The sequence below is a fragment of the Punica granatum genome, chromosome 4 (genome assembly GCF_007655135.1).
Source record: "Punica granatum isolate Tunisia-2019 chromosome 4, ASM765513v2, whole genome shotgun sequence".
NCBI classification, from domain to species: Eukaryota; Viridiplantae; Streptophyta; class Magnoliopsida; order Myrtales; family Lythraceae; genus Punica; species Punica granatum.
The window spans coordinates 39,047,251-39,068,953 of NC_045130.1; the positions used below are offsets into that span (position 1 = coordinate 39,047,251).

The window sequence follows — 21,703 nt, forward strand, 5'->3', positions numbered from 1 at the left end:
AACTTTCTTTTAAGTCATTGAATTAATTAATTATCCCATTTGATAATTTGAACAATTTAAATTTGAATTTTTGTATTTATGAAATTATGCATTTGTCATTTATATAGACCAACTTCTAATTAATATTTATATATAAATAATCTATATAGATAGATAATTTTCTAAATTATATTAGTTTAAGGAGCGTTCTCATATGTATTTTACTATATATATATAATGGATTTATGAATAGTGAAATTAAAATATATTTTATAATTATAAAAATAATCTCAAATTATATCATATCTTCGACCTTAATTGAAAAAAAATAAGTACAGTGGCTAAATCAATGAAAACATATAGTTTTTTTGCATTTATTTTTCAAATTTAATAAGAATAAGAAAAATTTTGTGTAAATTAATTGATAAATAAAGCAAATTGTTATTTCTAACCCTATTAAATATAGGCCTATTGATTGCTTGTAAATAAAGCAAATTGATATTTTTAACCTATTAAATAAAAGTATATTAATTACTTGTAAGAGTCAATTTTACTCTCTCTCTCTCTCTCTCTATATATATATATATATACAAACACTAGTTTTCTATCTTGCACATTGCACGGGTTTGTTTTCATATATTCTTATACCATTTCTTATTGTAATTATTTACATTGTGAAACACAAATTTTATTATAAAAAAATTAATTATTAATTATAATAATATTTTGAAACCATTTATTTCAATTGATATGCATCATTATATTTTTTAATTATCTATATAAATTGACATATATTAAGTTGAGTAATTAAAATAAAATTTCACTTCGCTGGTTATTTTTAAATAATTTTTATGAGATTTTTATTTTTAAAAATTTATTTTTATTTTTATTTATGAGAGTAAGCTCATAGCATTATATCATTTTTTTCATTTGTCAGACCATTTTATATTTTTATTGACTTGTTAACACAGTGAAATATATTTGATAATTAATTTCAAGTTTCATAAGATAATTAAATAATAAAATTAGACTAAATTTGGATGATTCAATATATATTTTACAACAAATAGTTCTGTTTAGCAAGTATTATATTAGAGAGAGATTTGTCGTAGACGACATCCGTATGATAAGTTCTTATATATTTACTCCATTACCCATTTTTAAATATGCAAATTTTTTGACATCGTTGTTTGATTTTTTATATTATCATAAGTTCATAAATAATAATACAATTTTAATCTTATAACAAAAATTAGGTTAACATTCAATATTAAATAAATGAAAATCAAATGTTTAAATCAAGTCTCTTAAACTTTTAAAATTATGTTCAATAATGAGAGATCATTTATTAATATAGGAGCTAAGTTTAGTTATATGACCATAATTTCATAGAATTTGTGATTCATTATTATTTTCTTGGGTTTTTTAATATGAAAAGTAATTATTTTTTAGTGTTATATCTTTGTATTATACGTCTTTTCATCAATTTCATACATTTATTTCATTTATATAATAATTATATATATATATATATATTTTTTTTAAAAAAATAATATGCTTCTTAAGAGTCATAAAAATATCCAAAAAAATTAAAATTTCACACAACAATCTTTGAATAATAACCTTTGATGAAGTTAAACTAACTAACTTATTCAACATTTTTTTAGTTTCTCTTACAAATTTGATTTATACGTTCTTATACTTAATTTCATATATTTTATTTTCTTTAACATGCCAATAGCTTATGGTTTAATCCCACATATGATCAACAAATTATTTTTCAATATAAGTTATATAATTATATCTAATTAAATATTTCGTTGTTATCTAATTATGTATTGATAATTTAAACCCTACTAAACTGACCCTATTTAATGCAAAGTGAGTCAAATTTACGATACTAAATTTCATATATTTTATTTTCTTTAACATGCCAATAGTTTGTGGTTTAATCCTATATATGATCAAATAATTGTTTTTCAATATAAGTTATATAATAACATCCCATTAAATTAATATTCCATTGTTATCTAATTATAGATTAACTATTTTAACCCTACTAATATAACCCTATTAATGCAAAGTGGAGTCAAATTTACTATATATACTAGCTTTTTGCCTGTACGATGCACAAATTATTATTTATAGTGGTTAATTTTAAATGGATCTTTTAACATTTTGATATCAGAATTAAAATTTTCATTAAGTTATATATATTTTTAAATTGAAAGCATTTAAATATTAGTGCATACAATAACAAATTAGAATAATTGGAAATGAATTATAAAATGAAATATGGATGAAAAATGATATTACTTAGAAAATATATTACATTTTCTTAAATATCAAATTCTAAAAAATTGTAATAGATGACCTCCATGTATTTTGTAAAAAAGAAAAAGAAGTACAAATCATCTATTTTTAATAAGTTTAAATAGATTTTCTTATTACTATTCAAAAGTGTTCAATATTTAGACATACTAATTGTAGATAATAGATTTTTATTTTAGTTACTAATTATGTCAAAACTTTTTTTATAGATATATTTTAAGAAATTGTACTTTTTATAAATAAATTTTGAGATTATATATTTTAAATCAAGAATATGCTTGTATAATAAATTTATTAAGTATTTAATGATTTATATGCATTTACTAATTTAGTCCTAATTTATATACATTTATAATTTTATAACTAGACATTTACCTTTATGGCCTTATACTATATATAAATTTTCTTTTCTAACCTTATTTATTATAGGAGATACAACTTGATATATATACTAGCATTTTTACCTATGCATCGTTTATAATGGTTATTTTTAAATGGATTTTTAAAATTTTTGACATCACAGTTGAATTTTTCATATATATATATATATATATTCTTAAATTGAAAGCATCCAAATATTAATGCATAAAATAATAAATTCAATAAAATTTAAAAAGAATTATAATACCAAAAATGGATAAAGAAAATGATATTACATCGAAAATATACCACATTTCCTTAAATATTATATTCTTAAAAATTGTAATAACTGAGCTCCATGTATTTTGCAAAGAAAAAAGAAGTGCAAATAATCTATTTTTAATAATTTTTGAATAAATTTATCTATTATTACTATTTCAAAAGTGTTCAATATTTAACTTACTTATTGCATATAGTATATTTTTATTTTAGTTACTAATTATGTCGAAATTTTTTCATAAATATTTATTTTACTAAATTATATTTTTTATAATAAGTTTTGAGATTATATATTTTAAAGCGAGAATGTGCTTGTATAATAAAATTATTAAGTATTTAATGATTTATATGCATTTAATAAGTTAGTCCTAATTGTATATATATTATAATTATTTATTTAGATATTTACCTTTATGACCTTATACATAAAATTACTTTTCTACTCCTACTTATTATGAGGATAAAACTTTGTATATATATATTAGTCTTTTTCTACCCGTGCATTGCATGGGTTCTTTTTTTTTTTTTATACATCTCTATGCATGTTCTTATTATAATTGCTACATTCTAAAATATCAATCTTATTATTAAAAATATTTTCAATAAGCAATTGCAATTTTTATATAGTAATCTTCAATTTTTTTTGTTAAAAATTAGAGTAAGTTAATTAGTATAATAATGTGTCAAATAGGTTTTTATAATTTCCGTCAACTAAGTTTAGTATTAGAATAAAAATTTATTTTCTCCTCTTTCTAAGACAGCGTTTTGTCCTCTTTAGTTTTAATTTTATTTATGAGATTAAATCCCTAGTAATATGTTATAAAATTTTCTTTTATAGGACCACAATTGTTTTAAAAGTTCTATATATTATCAATTAAATTTTTTCATGGTATTTATATTAATTGTGTTGTATATATTTGTTTTATCTCATTCATGTAACGTTTTTATAATAATTATCCCGATTCATTCTTAACACAATAAAATATTTTAAATGATTAATTTCTAGTTTTATACAATAATTAATTCATAAAGTTAGACTAATTTTGAATGATTCAATAAATATGCAACTATCGTCTCTCAATTAATGTTCAAATGTATATTTATTTAATCGTTTGTATATTAGACGAGTTTCCTATAAATATATACATATACAAACTCGATAACACATTTTTTAAATTTAAAATTTTATGACATTTAGTTTCAAATATTTATTTTGTCATTTTTTATATAATCATAAATTTGTATGTTATAATGATATTAATCTTATAATATAAATTAGGTTAACAATTTTATCTTCTTAAAAGATTAATTTGATAATTTTGTTTCATTAGGGATAGTTCATTTATTATAACAGGATTCAATTTTATTTATATATATGGATATGGATGGATGGATGGATTGGTGAATTTATTATTTAAAATTTGACGGAACTTTGTGTTTGGAAGAAAGAACCTATTTTAGCTTTGTGTTCCATGAAAAAGAAGTCAAAATTTGAGAAAGAAGTTCTTCATGAATAATCCCAAACAAGCCTATTGAAGGTGTGATTTACAAATTATGAGGTCACTTGGTACCTTTCGGCCTATCCATTTTGAAATTTTGGTTCAAACCCTTCGCTACTGGATGAATGATACATCTTCTTTACATTTATTTTGTTTCTTTTTCTACGAGTATTTTAATTGGAATAGTCATATTACTCTCCAAAAATATATTTCCTATTAATATTCTATATTAACGGGAAGATGCTTTATTAAATAGACCTAATTTTTGTTTAGGACAGTTGAGGATTTTTCTATGATCAGGAGAAGACACAAAATCCGAGTAAATTGCGTTATTGGTACACAACCTTTTATCGTTGAATAAGTCATACATACAAACATTTGTGTAAGTAAGCAATCTCATTTATAAGGTATCATTAATTACTGCTCACAAAATGGAGCACTTTGCAGTCTTAATTTAGTCAATTATATAGTTATATATATATATATCAGTCTCAAATAATCGAGAGACTAAGTGAAACCTAACATATGCACACAACAATGATATAAAGGTTTTGATATTTGGATTGCAAACATGATCTTATCCCAATTGTCAAATTATTTATTTATTTGTTAATTTATTGTTTGAAGTCAGTATATTTTATTTGAAATCAAATTATTAAACTAATGAAGAAAATTTACTGGCATTCCCCTAATTTGATTTTTTTATAGGAAATTTACCTAAAATGACCCATTGTTTACCCGTTTTATCAAATTTATCATATATTTTTTTGTCAAATATATCTCGTGGTTTACTTTTTACATCAAATTTATTCCGGCGTTATCTTTTCCGTCGACATCTAATGGCCGTGTTGACGTGGCGCCCACGTGGTAAGTGTGGCCTATTATCTCTCTACGTGCATGTCAGCACGACCGTTAAATGTGGACGGAAAAGATAACGCCGTGATAGATTTAATACAAAAAGTAAACCATGAGACAGATTTGACCGAAAAATATATAATAAATTTGACAAAACGGGTAAATCATGGATCATTTTAGATAAAAACTCCATTTTTTTCCCTTTCAATCTACATCATGTGATTTCGAAAGTCTAGCATATCACGACTAATTTAGTCGAATCCATCCATTGATAAATAAAACCCTCCCGATGTTATTTTTTTCTATTCATAAGATTTAAATCTGAATTTTTATTTAAAGAAAATAAGTATATAGGTACTTCAATCAATATTTTATTTTCACCCCTAATCTGAATTCTAGGTGATGGGATTTTGCGGGATAAAAAGTGAGCCAAATCACCCAAAGTTAGACTAATTACACCATCCGTCTCTGTCAGACAGAAGAGGATCGATTGAGAGAGAGAGAGAGAGAGAGAGAGAGAGAGAGAGAGAGAGAGAGAGAGAGAGAGAGAGAGAGAGAGAGAGAGAGAGAGAGAGAGAGGGGGTGGGCCCCACAGGCCCGCCATCTGAATGGGCTCCACAGAAACAATATTCGTTCACTAATGCCATTGATACCCTCTTCCCCAGGAAAACAAAAGCCTTAAAACCAACCACCGAATCTTGAGATACTATTTTCATCACCCCCCATTCATGGATCTTTAGCCAGAATATATCTCCCCCCAACCCCTAGAAAACGGCGCCGTTTTTGTCCCATCACAAAGAAAATCAAGTCCATCGGTCAGACTTCGTGGTACCTCAATATCGAATGATTTCACACGTTCATTTAGAAGAAAATGTATGGCTACTTATTAGAGGTGATCCGTCGTGGGACTGGGAACAGTATTGTCTTCGGAATGATTTCATTGGAATATGCTAAACTATGTCATCCGTAACATTCAATATTCTCTTTTATTTTGAAGTCACGGTTATTCAATCTATAAAATATTTCATTGCATAGATAAAACTCAAATATGAATTTAACATAAATAAGCTATACGAGAGGTGCCTTTTTGCTTTGTTTTGAGATCTATCTAGGGCTTCAATTATTTCTATTTCTTATACTTTATATATATAATGAAAAAGGATAACTTAGAATACAATAAATTGTGTTGGTCATTCCTCAAGGAAATACTTGATAAGGCCTCCATATTCGTAAGGCAAGAAAGATTTTTAGGAGAAAAATCTATTTAAAATGATAAAGTCTCTTTCGCTTTATTAGTTTTTTATTAAAAAAAAAAGAGAGAGAGTTTCTTTCTTGAAAAAGGAGAAGAGAGAAACATTGCAAAATAAGTAAAAACTACATGCCAATTCCGTAAAGATATTGCAAAATACTGTTTTGTTCCCTTTCAAATCAATTATTAAGATAGATTGATTAATGCTAATTCATTTGCTTTGCTTTCTAATTTAATTTCATCATGTATAAACAGACGAATGAATATCAACTTTTTGGGTCAATTTTTTCTTCTTCTTTTTTATGAGAACAGAACAAGAAGAGGAATGAAAATCACTATGCTGCCTTTGTTGTGTCACTCTGCCAACTCAATGGAAGGTAACCTTACCAACTAAATATTTATTAGTAGAGTATAATGCAATTCGCCCCCGAAACTTTGAGCCAAGAGGTAAAGTGCCTCCCTACCTTTAAATTATTGTACCATACCCCCCAACCTACTTAAAAGGGAGCAAAGTGCACCCCCATCTACTTTTCCAGTCACTTTTATGGCCAAATTTTTAATTTACGATTAATTTATTAATTTCATAATTCATAAAATAATTTTATTGCGCCACCACCACCCATTTTCTCCCCAAATCTCTGTGTGTCTCATGAATTCTCTCTTAAGCTGAGGCCCAACATGCTACTGCTCCCCAAGTCTCTCCCTCTATCGTCCATGGGTGGTTCTGGCAAGGATGAAGCAAAAAATTGTCACTTTATACATGCTACTGCTCCCCTATGTTTGTGATCTGCATGCCTCATCAATTTAGATCCTCATTTTGGGAGATTATGCTAATCGAAACAAGGGCAATATGGGTGTTCATCTTTTGGTTGCTTGCTCGAACTTCATATGATGAATGTGCATAAAGCCCCGATTTTCACATGTAGTTGTTAACATTAGCACAACAAATACTCATCCTGACTGTGAAGCAGTATTGAAATTGCAAAATGCACAATTTCCATATCCTTGAGAGTGACCTTGGACGAGAGAACGAGGAAGCAATAGCATGTTTGGACTAAGCTTGGGAGAGGATCATGGAACATAGATAGAGAGATCATCGCGCCTAGTTTGCATCTTCCCCCTTCTCTCTCTACGTCCTTTTTTTTAACTTTAGAATTATTTTATGAATTATGAAATCAACAAATTAAGCTTTGGCCGAAAAAGTGATTGGAAAAGTAGACAGGGTGCACTTTACTTCCTTTTAAGTAGGTTGGAGGGTATGGTGCAAAAATTTAAAGGTCGGGAGGCACTTTGCCTTTGGACTCAAAGCTTATGGGGCAAACTGCATTTTACTCTTATTAGTATTACTTATTCACTTTGAGTGAGTAAAAATCAATCAAAAATTTGTAATTGAGAATTTGTGAACTTAATTTTTCATTTTCAAGTATTTTAATTAGGTTTTACAGATCCAAATAAATGAGTAATTCTATCTAATATTTGCTCAAGCATTGCCAACCCTCCAGCTGCTCTCTCTCTCTCTCTCTTACTCTTCCTTCTTCCTTCTTCCTCCTACCTCCTCTGATATATCTCACCCGACACTTCACCCTCTCTCTCTCTCTCTCTCTCTCTCTCTCTCTCTCTGCTCCAAGTTTCAGTTAAAAGTCTGATCTCTTTGGTTACCCTTTGGACCCTTCTTGCTGTGATTCTTAAAAAGTTTTGAGCCTTGGCTATGGCAGAGGAGCCCAAGAAGGTGGAGCTGGAGTCCTCCTCGGAGCCTCCACCCCCACCGCCAGCTCCATCCGCCGAACCAGAACCCGAACCCGAACCGGCGGAGGCCCCCAAGGACCTCCCCGAGGAGAAGGCCGTCGTCCCGCCTCCTCTTCCTCCAACGGAAGAGAAGCCCGCAGAAGAGCCCAAGGCTCCTGCTGTAGTTGAAAGTAAATTTCCCTTTTGAACTTCTCTTTTGTAATTGTAATTGTAATTGAATTTCTAAAATTATCTGATATATGAAAAATAAGAGAATTGTTGGGGTTTATTATGGGCGATATTATTCATTTGATTAATCAGATGGCCAAATCTAGCTCAGCTGTTTATTTTTATATGTTTATTAAATTAGGATAAACAAGAACTGCGAACTGGGAGCTGCTGATTGGTTAGTTGTTTGTTTCTGTTCGTTGCTGATGGTCCGACGGACCATCATCATCTTCGTTGGAATGATTCCAAACCCGGGCGATCCCCGGTTTGTTTCTGTTTGTATAAGGCGCTTTGTTTCTTCGATTTTTTCACATGAAACATACGTCCTTGTGTTTCAAGGTTGTGCAAAATCTTATGTCTGCTGTTTCTGTTGGCAGAGCCCACTGAGTCTGCTGAGAAGAAAAGCACAGAAGGTTCGTCTCATCGAGGTATAGATATTATTTTACATCTTGGGCTACTTCGTTACTATGACGGTATCGTTAGATTTCCTTGTGATTCGATCAGCAGTTGAGTTGTGATCTTTCTTCTTCAGATGCTGCCCTTTCAAGAGTTGAGACAGAGAAGAGGATGTCTCTTATCAAAGCATGGGAAGAAAGCGAAAAGTCCAAAGCCGAAAACAAGTAGGACAAGAACTCATTGAATTGAACGCTTATCGCCTTTGAAACATTTATGGACTTTGTCTGATGAGTGAGGACTTCTGCACAGGGCCCACAAGAAACTATCCTCAGTCGGGGCATGGGAGAACAGCAAGAAGGCATCTGTGGAGGCTGAGCTGAAGCAGATCGAGGTTGCTTATCGTTTTTTATGTGCCAGACCATATTGTATACGTCCCATTCCTTCATTGACACTTTTGGAGCCATTTTTGAAGGTGGCCTGACTCCCGACATTCTTCATTTGTTCCATGCAAAATCAGGAAAAATTGGAGAAGAAGAAGGCGGAATACGCGGAGAAGATGAAGAACAAAATAGCCCTCATCCACAAAGCTGCGGAAGAGAAGAGGGCGATGGTAGAAGCGAAGCGAGGGGAGGACCTGCTCAAGGCCGAGGAGATGGCTGCAAAATACCGGGCTAAGGGGGCTCCTCCGAAGAAGCTCCTCGGCATCTTCTGAGGAGGTTGTAAGGATCCTAGTCGTCCCCTGATGGCTTGAAGCTTTGTTCGGTTTCTCATTTGTACATGTTCTATTGCTTGGAGTTGAGCTTGGATTCATTCAACTTATTTATGTATGTATATGTTCATGTGTGCATATGTAATTGTTGTTAATTATAAGACGCTGTTTGGCGTTGTATTATTGTGTTTGTTCATATATAGCATTGTATTGCTGCAAGGATTGATTGATCTCCTTGGTTTGCCTCTTGTTGCTGAGCATGTTAAGACAGATTGCACCATTTGATTCAATCTTTTGAAAGTTTTTATATGAAAGGTTCGGTCCAGATTGGGCCTCGATGAGCTTCTTACTCGAGACCCCGCTTCCCAAGACTCGCTATAGAAGCGGCCGGAACCAAAACGAGTTGTAGATAATCTAATCCGTTGGTGCCGGTTTTCTTTAGCGGTGACGGGGTTTCGGGTCAAGGCGCTTTTCCTTGCAAGCCTGTAAGCAAATATTGTCTTCAATTTGTTGTAGAGCAACAGGTTTTTTGGGAACTTTTCCTATTCCTTCCTCGGACGGCTCATAGGTCCTCCTGGCCGTTAGATCAGCTCTTGGAGGTGAGGCCAATGTTGATCCAGCGGTCATCATGGTCTGGAGGGACCAAGTGAGGGATTGAGAATCGAAAGGCTGATCTATTTAATTTTGAAGAGTTTTTTAATTCTCTCAAGGAAATTCTCTCAAGAAAAGGTAGAGAACTGCAAAATATATATTTACTTATATAGAAATGAGATGATTTTTTTTTTGGGTAAGGAAAATGAGATGATTTTTCTATAGAATATTTTCTTTTCACTATTCAAATTTGTATAGGGATTTCCACCAAAAAAAAATATGTATAGAGTGATTAGAAAATCTCTTTTTTTAGTACTCCAGTTTTCCCTTAATTACCTCCTTTTTTTTTCTTTTGGTAGGCATTACCTCTTTGCTCCTCTAAATATTAATTTATCGCTTCCCTTTCTTATTTGTTCATCATAATTTACTTCCATAAAATCTGAGCCCAATACTAAAATTAGTAATTGGTACAATAAATTACAATTTTCTAAATTTAATATTAGTGAAAAAAATATATTTGGAAAAAGGAGGAGGAAAAATAGAAACGAAAAGTAAGAATTAGTTTTTTAAGTCACTTTCGCGGATTATCTTGGTAGAAACTGTACTGGGCTGACCACAAGAGAAAAAGCCCATATTTAGTTCTTCGGGCCTATCTCGTTTAAGATGGCATCCCTTCGGACCAATTCCTCGTACCTTTTGCTTATGAGATTAGGGAAGGCAATTAATCTCGTGTTTATGAAGAACAATTGTTACTTGACAACTCATTAATTAGGAATATAATTCCATTAGGCAGAATCCTCATAAGGCTCGAGGAATATTCATTCCTGATCAAATTCGGTGGTCCAATAAAACATGTTTAGTGCAGTCGGACGGATTAAATTCATTTCAATATGATATTCTTTTTTTTTTTTCATCATTGGAAATAGCTTATTAGAAAATTACAGACACACGAAATCATGATATGGCAACGGAAGAATAACCTCTAATTATGCCCTGTACTAATTTTTATCAACTGATGTCTTAAACCTATGATCATTTTGCTGAATGTCCAGCAATTTTTATTCCTCAGAGTATAATTAGAGGTTATTCTTCCTTCAGTTCATTTTCAATACCATCACATGTATATAAGATCGTTACTCAAAGTGAAGTTGCTGCAGATGTCGAACTGTGAAGAATAAATATCGCTGGCAGAACCATCGCTCACGTCGCTGCCATTGTAATCACCGCAGAAAGTCGTCCCGCTGCTGAGTAGAAGGTTGTCAAACATGCAATCGTCCAAGTTCAAATGGTCATTTAAGGAGTTCGTCGAACCTATCATCTCAGACGGATCTGCGATATGAATCCCGCCTGGAGCATTGTTGTCTAGAGAAAGCCACTCGGCGAATAAAATCTTCGGTAATGAGCTTTGCTGACCCTGAAGGTCTACTAGCGTGTTTTGTGCGTGCTGGATAGAATCATAGCCCGGGATTTGGTTGGCTGACGATTCACTGGAGGCCAAAGAACACTCCTGACCTTCTGAATCGGTCCGACTTTGCAAGCGGACTTCCTCAGCTTTAGCGACCTTCTTCTTGAGATAAGAATGCCAGTAATTCTTTACCTCGTTATCTGTCCTTCCGGGCAACCGCTGTGCTATTTGCGACCACCTAATCGATATAATAAAACGGTCTTTTATGAATAAATTAGATTACTTACCTACTTTTATTGGCAGATATGATATAAACTCTGTCGAAGTAAACGGTCTTGAATATAAATATATATATATAGAAAATGACTGGAGATGAGCAGTTCTTAGTTAAATAATTAAGCTCTTAACTCAGTCCCGACTCTTGTCATTAGCTTGGAATAACCATGGAAGAATGCTGCGTTGCACTTACTTGTTCCCGAGCGAGCTATGAAGGATCAGAATCGTTTCTTCCTCCTGCTCTGTGAACATCCCCCGCTTCAACCCGGGCCGGAGATAATTGATCCACCTTAGCCTACAGCTCTTGCCATTCCTCTGCAAGCCTACTCAGATTCAAGACCAATGATAATGGTAAGACATAGTGGCCTGAAGTAAAGCTGTATTGTATGGTATGGCATTATGATACGAGCTAATAGCTCTTATCGACTTATCGGGTAAAACGAATAAAAATTCAGCTCTGTATATAGAAGAGGGATATATACATATAAATGGGAGGGGAAGAATGAATTAAGATGGTGAAAGTTAATATGTATATACCAGCATTAATGGGGACAGAGCTCCAACAGCCATGGCCATGTTTAAGGACATAGTTTCTCAGTCTCTGGTCTTCTTCGGGTGACCACAAACCTTTTCTGTGCTTTCTCTTTGGCTTTTCTATGTTCTGATCAGATGATGATGATTTGCAGACCATTTGGTATGATGATTGGTGATGATGAAGATAATGAATGAATCAATTTGACACTTGATAAACTGTACAGCACAAAACAGAGGAAGAGAGAGTAGGAATCGAAGAAGCGCAGATGCCGACCATAAAGGGCCTATTGGTATTTAAGGCCGAGGATTAGTTGAATTATCTCCTTAAATTATTTTAGTTCCATTTTTTTTTCTTTTCCAATCTCTAGAAGAGTTCTTCCATAAATAATCTTTTTTTTTTTAAGGAAAAAAAAAGGGTCTGTCCTCTTAACTTAACTAAGAGAATTTTATTTGCCATCTCAATTTCTTCTCTTATAATAAAAATTTAAATAACAAAATGTGATACAGTTGATAAATTATGCGTCGTTAGAAGTAAACTTTAGATATAGTGCATGGAAACACTTCATGTACAGGACAAACAGATGCATAGTGATGATTAGTTTCAACTAATAAATTGAGAAATTTCGTTTTTTTACCGGAGGAAAAAAACAAAACTAATGTTGGAGAGCAATGTAATAGCGTTGGTTTCACATAAGGTAGCTGCCCGAGTGTAATATGACACATGCCAGATCTCACAAAGTAATCGTAATTAATTTGCCAGTTTTTTTTTCCCTAATGACAAGTCAATGCATGGTTAGGTAATCTCAACCAAACCTCTTAATTATAGAAGCGACGATGGGAAATTTCCAGTAAGCCAAGACCCCTTTTGTCTCAAAAGGGCAACAAGAAAATTAATGACAGTGAAGATGATTGATGTCATACAAAGGTCCAGCTCACCGCAGACCACCTTAAAAGAATAAAAGATTTTTGTCTCGCAACAATTTGGCCAGCTGATCTTCTCCTCTTTCTTGTCACCAGCTAAACTATACTAAATTAAACTTATAATCTTCTATAAGATCGCGAGATATTCCAATTAATAAACAGAAATTAATATTCATTTGGATATCAATTTAATCCTGATTACGAGACGTTTTAAATAAATTTTGAATCCTTTATATTACAAGTAGTTATATCTACTGACGGCATAATTTGTGGATTGCCTTCAAACCATGTACCTCTTGAAGCCCCTCTGTCTCTCTAAATTTGGAAGCAGCACAAAATTATGACTTTTGTGTTCTGTGGGGGCTTGGCCGTGCAAAGACAAATATATCCTGACATTCATATGATAAGTTCCCATGTAGACGTTGCGTTTTCCTTAATTATCCTTTTAATCAGGCTTTAGCATGTCGGTTTGCATCCCTTCACCTTAAGCCTGCCCGACCTTGCTCAACCAACCAAACTTCTATTCCGGTTCAATGCATGGTGAACTACCCTATATCCTTTGTGAACTCAAGGAGCTACCTATATCTCCCCAGTAGAGTTTGCTGGGATTAATCATTTGACGCAACAGAATGAAAAAATTAGTTTATCGACAAATAAATGCAGTAATTAATACATTAATGCCGATGAATATGGATGGATCTAGTTGAATCTGTATTCGCGTGCTAAACCTTAAACTGATGTGATGCATTGCTGATGTGGTTCATAGGAATCCTCCTGCCGACAAGTTAATGTCTCCCGACATCTATCCTGCAATAATGAGTGCGAATTCCTTGACTAGGAGTAGGATAAAATTGATTGATTAATGCCTTTGGGACCTACATAACCTGAGCCAGTTCCCCCAAGGAGCATGTTAAAATGGCTTTTCCAATGCTTTTTTTTTTTTGAGTCCGACAGAAAAATTACTGAGAATTTTGTTATCTCCTCTTAATAATCAATTTAAAAATTCTCTTAACTCAAAATTTCACTCGCAATAACATGAGTTATAATTTACACAATATACAATGACTATTCAATAGATGTGAATGGAATTTTGAATTATGAGGATTTTTAAATACGCCACTTAAGAGAATTTCGTATTTTTGAAATATGATAATCTGAACATATAGCTCTTCTTTATCCTCCGTAGTATAACAATATTATTCGTGAATTTTTTCAATCCTTGATGCATATTGCAGATTTTTATTCCTCAATAAAAATTTGGTAGGGCGAGATAGAGAGATCTTCATAAAAAAGGATAGGATATCGAGGTGATTGTTTAATGAAAAAGAATGAAATAACCTAATAGACTTTATTAATATTTATGCCCCCGATTCTCGGCCAAAAATCGAAAAATTGTCTTTGAATTAATCATATTTGTCCAATAGGATTGTCAAGGAATGTATAAGGATCCTAAGTGGGGCAAGATCTCATGATATAGAATCAAATGTGGGACATGAGTTTCCCTCTACCTAATTAACATGAGATCTCGCGTTTAATTGAATTCAGGCACTTTGAAATAATTCTAATAGTGATAATTACATATGAAAATGAAACCTAAGCTGCTAGCATGAAAAGGATAATAGAGTCAATCATTGAATAAATGATTGATCGATGAGAATACGCACTTCATTTTTCGGTACGCAAACTAAAAAGATTGGTGGAAATTTCACAAAGTATATAATTCAACTTATTCATATATTATAGAGGATGGGGAAAAAATAGTTATTAAAAGGTCTGTTGGACTTCAATAGTTTCAATGAACAATTCCATTTTCAGCTTTCAAATTATGTATTAATTAATTTATTGAGATACTCTACCCGGATTGTGTAATATATATATATATATATATATATATATATTTGTCAAGAGCATATTCGACCTTTGTGGGAAGAATTATGGCAATTATTCTTTATAATAAACAAATCTATATTGCAATATAATTTGAATATAGAGTTTGAACAATAACTCAGAGCAATTATTAATACGTATCACAAATTGCAATCGCACGCGTGCCCAAAATATAAAAAAGGGGCCCCCTAAAATATATGCCCAACTTTCTACCGAAAATCTATATGTGTGTGTGTGTGTATGCCAACTTAAGTTTTCTGGCCAAGCCAACTTATTAAGTCAATTAATAATGATCCTTTGTTATATATAGTGTTCCCACCAATTCCCAATCTTCTGTTTTCTTTATTTTTTTTATTTTTTAATATTTTTTTTGGTATTAACTCTGATATTCAGAACTCCAATTGAACCCTAACTAATCAAGTAGAATTGGGTCGGCCCACTAAGGAGTAAAATTCTTTCAGCGTGGATTTTATGCATTCACAATAACTTGAACCCGAGACCTTACTTAAGTGGAACAAGCGTCAAACTGCTTGAACGAATCCACATTAGTTTATATTTTTTTTTTATTTTCTTCAATTCTTTGGCCACATAAAAGTCTTTAATTTTTCCAATCAATATATAAGGCATTAGAACATGGAAAAAATTTTAATTAATATTTTGCTCATAATTAACAATAATATCTTCTAATCACCCATGCTTTCATGATTTTTTTTTAAATCTATAATGAAAATGTAATTTCTATCATTTGTGCTTCCAACAGCATTTTCAAAATTCTTCGGAGTTGCACTATTTAATTTATTTCGAAGTAGAAACATGGGGCAAATTTGCTTATCTAGCTTTGTGTATGTGACTATAGCCTGAATAAGCTGCTAATAATTAATACCTTGATTATGTATTAACTTACTCCTAACCGGGCTGGCCCGGATGTATCAGAGAAATGGCTGACTATTCAGCCCTATAATATATCGAGCACTCAAAAGGTTGGTACAGATTGATCAAGGGCTCATTTACAATATATATACGTACATTCAACCGGAAGCAATTCTGAGCTTAACGGTTACCATCTTAGATTAATTTTCGGATTCGAGTTTTTTTTTTTTTTTATAGCTGGGGATTACATCCCTCGGCGATGGCTTGCATGCATCGGGTTTCTTAATTTTAAATGGCTCTTAGCTTCTATTGACTTTGTAATTAACAGTGTTCATTGCTATAACCTCATTGCAATGCGAAAAGAAAATTTTGACATCGATTTTTTTCACTTGCAGGCGTGTTGAGGGAGTATCAGAGCAAGAAATTCTAACCACGGACAGAAAACTTGCTGGTGTAATGTGTTAATATATTGACTTTATAAAAATCTTCATCTTTACCATTTTAAAAAAATAGTCGACCAAGGTTTTAAATAAATGAAAAACGGCATCATTAATTAATATGTTGAAAATACCGGTCGTTTCAAAAAAATATAACGAACATCTTCCTCGGAGTTAATTAAGCATAAGCACTGAAGACCTCTTAATAAAAATTTTCTATGACAATTTTCAGTAAATTATGAGCAAGGGAAGATTGACTTGACAACTTAATTTTGGTCATTTCATACTTCATATAGCTATGAAGGATTTTCTTCTTTTCAATTAATTAATTAGTTAACATATATATAATTTTGGGGAAGTAGGTGTAGGTTTGAAGCTTACCATTCTGGTTTTGTTAAAAATGACTGTCAAAAATGAATTTGTGGATCGCCTTCGCATTGGTAATGTACGTACTTCTACCAATAAATGCCAACTATTGAAGATTATCCATTTCATTAGTAATATTTTGATTCGATACTGATGTACTGAACAATTTAATAAGGTCATTCTTTTTGCTACTTATATATATATATATTTTTTTTCTTTCTAGTTTACATTAACAATATAAGTTATATCATATCATTATGTGTGTGTATTTTGTTCAAGTAGTTTATACATACATACATATATATATATATAAAAGATATATTATTGTCGTACTTCAGTAAATAATTTATCATTATGCTTCTCGGTGGCAAAAACAGAAAAAAAAGTATTAGTGCTTCTCATCGGCTTATAAAAAGTCAAACTTCTATAGGGTTTACTTTTTGTATTATTTATTGGAGGTATCTAGTTCGGCTTCCCAATATCCCACAATACGATATCTCCATTCGTATAACAATATTTTGCCACATCAACAGCTTCATAAGTTTATAAGCCTCTCGACAATGAACTATTCATATTTCCACTTTAGTTTTTAGACTCCAAAAGTAATTAAAAAAATTAAAGAAAGTGAAATATGAGTATAAATTTACTGATATTGTAATGGTAGAGACATAATTAATTGTGTCAATTTCTCCTTTCTCAAAATTCTCCATTGAATATTAGTCATATTTATTATTGTTTTTCTTTTTTATATTTAATTTTTTTGAATCTTTTTCCTTTTTCCTTTTTCCTTTTATTTGTCGTATGTTACACTCAATTTTGCTTCCCTCTTCCTACTTTTTGTTACCAATACCTTCTCTCTCTCTTTTATTTTCATTTTCACATATGCCATCATTAAAAATAAAACTACCAAACTGAATATTATCATTAGATAATTCATTGAACTTTAGATAACTTTCATACAAGGGATATATAGAGTTGTATAAAAATAAGTAAATGTCTATTCTCTTATTAAATTCAACATATTTTATATTATTTTCTTTTCAGTATAGTTTTTAGTTTAAATATTAATATCATGAGCACTTGTATTTTGTACATCTAAATCGATAAATGACTTTATATACAATTTTATTCATCATTGTTTTGATAAAGTTCCTATAATATAACAAAATTTGTCTCAAATTATTTTATGAGAAAATCGCGTAATATTATATGGACTTTTTTATTTTCTTATTCCAAAAAATTTTAAAAAATATCATCATAATTGTTCTCCTAACTTGGAACAATTTTATCCTTTTAACAATTGATTATTTATTCGATTCACACCATTTTAATCATCAGCATCTTTATCAATAATAATTTTATTCTCATATTTTCCTTTAAAAATTGCTTCATTAGTTTCTTAATAAAAAATATCTTCAACTTTGTAACATATTGTTTTAAAAATAATTTGATAGCACTAAAACCAACACTATCTCAAATATTTAACTTTCTTCAATTACTAATTACTAGCATTTAGTATAAATTTCTAATAAAATGATTGCCACATAAATATATAATAATAATAATAATAATAATATTATTATTATTATTATTATTATTAAACTTTCATGGAAAAGGATATTTTAGAATCTTTATTATATATTTACATCCTTTTACCAAAATTAATTTATGGTAAAATAAAAAATCACAAGACTCACAATCATATAAGTTAACGAAAAAAAAAAGAACAGGTATTGTCCCGGCGAATCGGGGCTCTTGTACTAGTTGTGATGTTGTTTTATAAATGCAGAGTATTTCATTTTGTTCCCTCCGGGGAGTGCAGTTCGATGGCGTAACTAGATGATGTTGATTGAGAATATTAACTATTATTTTCGTCATTATACTTTTATTCAAAAACTTCTTAATATTATTGAGAAAATTAAATAATGAGACTTCGAAATAGGACAATTTCTCACTGTCACATAAAGGACAGAGATGGCGATTGCTCTCTACCAATAAAACTATATATAATACGTGTATAAATATTCAAGCCTATTGCTGATCAGTTGGGGCGGCTCTATGTGTTCGGATCTCATTCGATCCAATTCACTTGCCCACTTTTTTAATGTGATCACAGGGGGAAACAATCCAATTACTGGCTTTTCGAGTAGAAACAAATTTTTCTGGTTGACTCGTCGAAGAGCAATAAAGCAAAATTCTAATATATATACATAGTTGGTCGCGATTCAGAATACACTACGATAATTTTCTATGTTCTTTTTTAGATTACGATACGATAAGTGCGCAAACACATATGTAGCCGATTGGTTCAATAGTCGTTTTCTTTTCTTCTTCTTTTTTTCGGAATGATCGGATAATATCAACTTCTTTTTCCCCCCTCACTTATATAAATGTGCTTTTGTGAGAGATTATGAGGAGATGAATGATGCAAATGAGAGTACACATGGCTCTTCTCTATCCAAAACGTACCCTAAAAATATTATTGGCAGCCATATGATGATCGTGAATCCGACATAAACTTCAATTAAATTTTTTTTTTGGGTGAGCACTATTGATGATTCTTAATCTTAACAACTGTCCTCATATTTCCCCAAATCTATATAGTTAATAAGAACAACCACATAAAATCTAAAGTAGAAAAATCGCAGATTAACCAAAGAAAGGAGTGATGCTTAAGCGTAATGACATATGCAGTCTAATATTAATACTCATCGAGGAAGCAACTTGTTATTGTTTCAATACCGCTTATCGTCAATTATAAATGCTGTTGAGAGATCTCTATTGACGTGATTCTGACCCGTGATTAATATCAGCTAGTCGCAAAGATCAAAGGTATAATAGACTCGTCCGTACGTGCAGCTACTAGCGACTGTTCGATAAATTTATAATTAATCAGGAATGCATAATCATCTTTTGTGGATATATCTACGCGTGTAAATTCAAGAGGGAAAAGACATATAAAATATTATATGTTCGAAATCATTCTGTTTTCATCTTTCGATAAAATTATAGTATCTCAGTAAGAAGTTAGGTAGTGTGCTTGTCCTCTCATTAGATATTGCAGACCTAAATGCAGAGGTAATATTTTCTTTACTTATTCAGAAAAAACAATAATTTTTTTCTTTACTTTTTCTATAAAAAGAATGAATTTTTACCTAAAATGACTCATGATTTAACCGTTTTGTCAAATATATCATATGCTTTTTTATGTCAAATCTATCACATGGTTTACTTTTTTCATCAAATTTATCCCGATGTTATCTTTTCCGTCAACATCTAACGGCCGTACTGATGTGATAAGTGGAGGGATAGTGATGTGACAAGTGGAGGGATAGTGGGCCACACTTGTCACGTGAGCTACGTCAGCACAGCCGTTAAATGTCGACGAAAAAGATATTATCGGGATAAATTTGATACAAAAAGTAAACCATGTGATAGATTTGATAAAAAAAAGCATATGATAGATTTGATAAAACGATTAAATCATGAGTCATTTTAGATAAATAAAGAAAGAGAAGTTTCTTTAACATATGATGATACATACATATAGGCTTACTTATATATTTACAGTGGTCAATGGGGAAATAAATATATATAGAATGGAAGAAAGATAGAAATAGTCCTAAAAGTTTGCGATTTTTTTAAGTTTGAGTCTATAAATTTGACTTTGCAAAAATTAATCCTAAAACATCTAGAAAAGTGATAAATTTGATACATTTCGTAATCGACCGTTAACGGTCGCTGATGTGGACGTAGCACCGTTAAAAGAATCTCAAATGACCGTTAAACGGTATACGTGAACTAACCATCATGCGCAACATCAATAACTCATAAAAAAACCATAATAAATCAAATAAAACACAAAAAGATGTAAAAAAAAATAAAAAATAAGAAAAGTAAAAATATTTGAAAATAAACAAATTAAATATATTTAGACTTTTTATACAATATGAAAAAATATCCAAAAAATAAAAAATGGAAAATTAATTTCAAATTTTTATAAAATAAGTAAAAATATTTTAAAAAGAAAATACAAATAAAATCAGAAAAATGGAAAAATAAATTGACATTTTATAAAATATGAAAAAATTAAAAATTAAAAAGATTTGAAAATTGGGATGAGGGAGGAGGACGAGAAGGGGGAGCCCTTTCGGCCTCCTCTCCTTCCTAACAAGGTCGATGGGGGCTCGAGAAACAAGGGTAGGGGAGGTCCGGATCGGGGGAGCCCTTCCAGCCTCCCCTCCCCCTTGGTGAGGTCTCTGGAGGCACTAGAGCACCGTCGACCTCCCTGGGAGGGAGGGGAGTCAGGAAGGGCTCCCCCATCCCATCCTTTCCCTATATTCCAACCCCGATTTTTTTCTTATTTTATGGAAAATGTCAAATTATTTTTTTCCATCTTTTGATTTTTTTTGTATTTTCCTTTTTATATTTTTCTTATTTTATAAAGATGTCAAATTATTTTTCCATTTTTCGAATTTTTTAATATTTTTTCGTAGTTTATAAAAATTTCAAATGATTTCCACTTTCTTTTTTTTGATATTTTTCATATTTTATAAATAATGCTAATATATTTTTAAATTTTATTTATTTTCAATTTTTTTTTACTTTTCTATTTTTTATTTTTGTTACATTTTCTATTATTTATTATTTATTTATTTTTTAAGAGTTATTGACGTGGCACCTGATAGTTGGTTCACGTGTACCGACTAATAGCCAGCTAGGATTCTTTTAACGGTGTTATGTCCACGTTAGTGATCGTAAACGGTCGATTACGTAATAGATCAAATCTATCACTTTTCTAAACGT

The 21,703-nt window shown here is 31.1% G+C and overlaps 2 protein-coding genes across 2 annotated transcripts; one reads left to right on the plus strand and one right to left on the minus strand.

Moving 5' to 3' along the window:
- The first annotated feature begins 8,046 nt into the window (after positions 1–8,046).
- Positions 8,047–9,844, plus strand: LOC116206169 (remorin-like). The gene is made up of 5 exons (XM_031538963.1): positions 8,047–8,468; positions 8,883–8,933; positions 9,038–9,125; positions 9,211–9,292; positions 9,419–9,844. Exons 1-5 carry the CDS (start codon positions 8,261–8,263, stop codon positions 9,611–9,613), a joined length of 624 nt encoding a protein of 207 aa, XP_031394823.1. The 5' UTR covers positions 8,047–8,260; the 3' UTR covers positions 9,614–9,844.
- A 1,231-nt stretch (positions 9,845–11,075) lies between these two features.
- Positions 11,076–12,688, minus strand: LOC116203181 (transcription factor LAF1-like). Its single transcript, XM_031534845.1, has 3 exons — positions 12,420–12,688; positions 12,076–12,205; positions 11,076–11,844 (listed from the first exon to the last, which is right to left on the minus strand). Exons 1-3 carry the CDS (start codon positions 12,571–12,573, stop codon positions 11,316–11,318), a joined length of 813 nt encoding a protein of 270 aa, XP_031390705.1. The 5' UTR covers positions 12,574–12,688; the 3' UTR covers positions 11,076–11,315.
- Between the last annotated feature and the right edge of the window lie 9,015 nt (positions 12,689–21,703).

Coding starts and splice junctions, on each gene's coding strand:
- LOC116203181 (XM_031534845.1), bottom strand. CDS start 12,573: ATGGTCTGCAAATCATCATCATCTGATCAGAACATAGAAAAGCCAAAG. Junction 12,206..12,419: donor CTCTGTCCCCATTAATGCTG/GTATATACATAT, acceptor GAATCTGAGTAG/GCTTGCAGAGGAATGGCAAG. Junction 11,845..12,075: donor CATAGCTCGCTCGGGAACAA/GTAAGTGCAACG, acceptor TATATCGATTAG/GTGGTCGCAAATAGCACAGC.
- LOC116206169 (XM_031538963.1), top strand. CDS start 8,261: ATGGCAGAGGAGCCCAAGAAGGTGGAGCTGGAGTCCTCCTCGGAGCCT. Junction 9,126..9,210: donor AAGTCCAAAGCCGAAAACAA/GTAGGACAAGAA, acceptor ACTTCTGCACAG/GGCCCACAAGAAACTATCCT. Junction 9,293..9,418: donor CTGAGCTGAAGCAGATCGAG/GTTGCTTATCGT, acceptor ATGCAAAATCAG/GAAAAATTGGAGAAGAAGAA.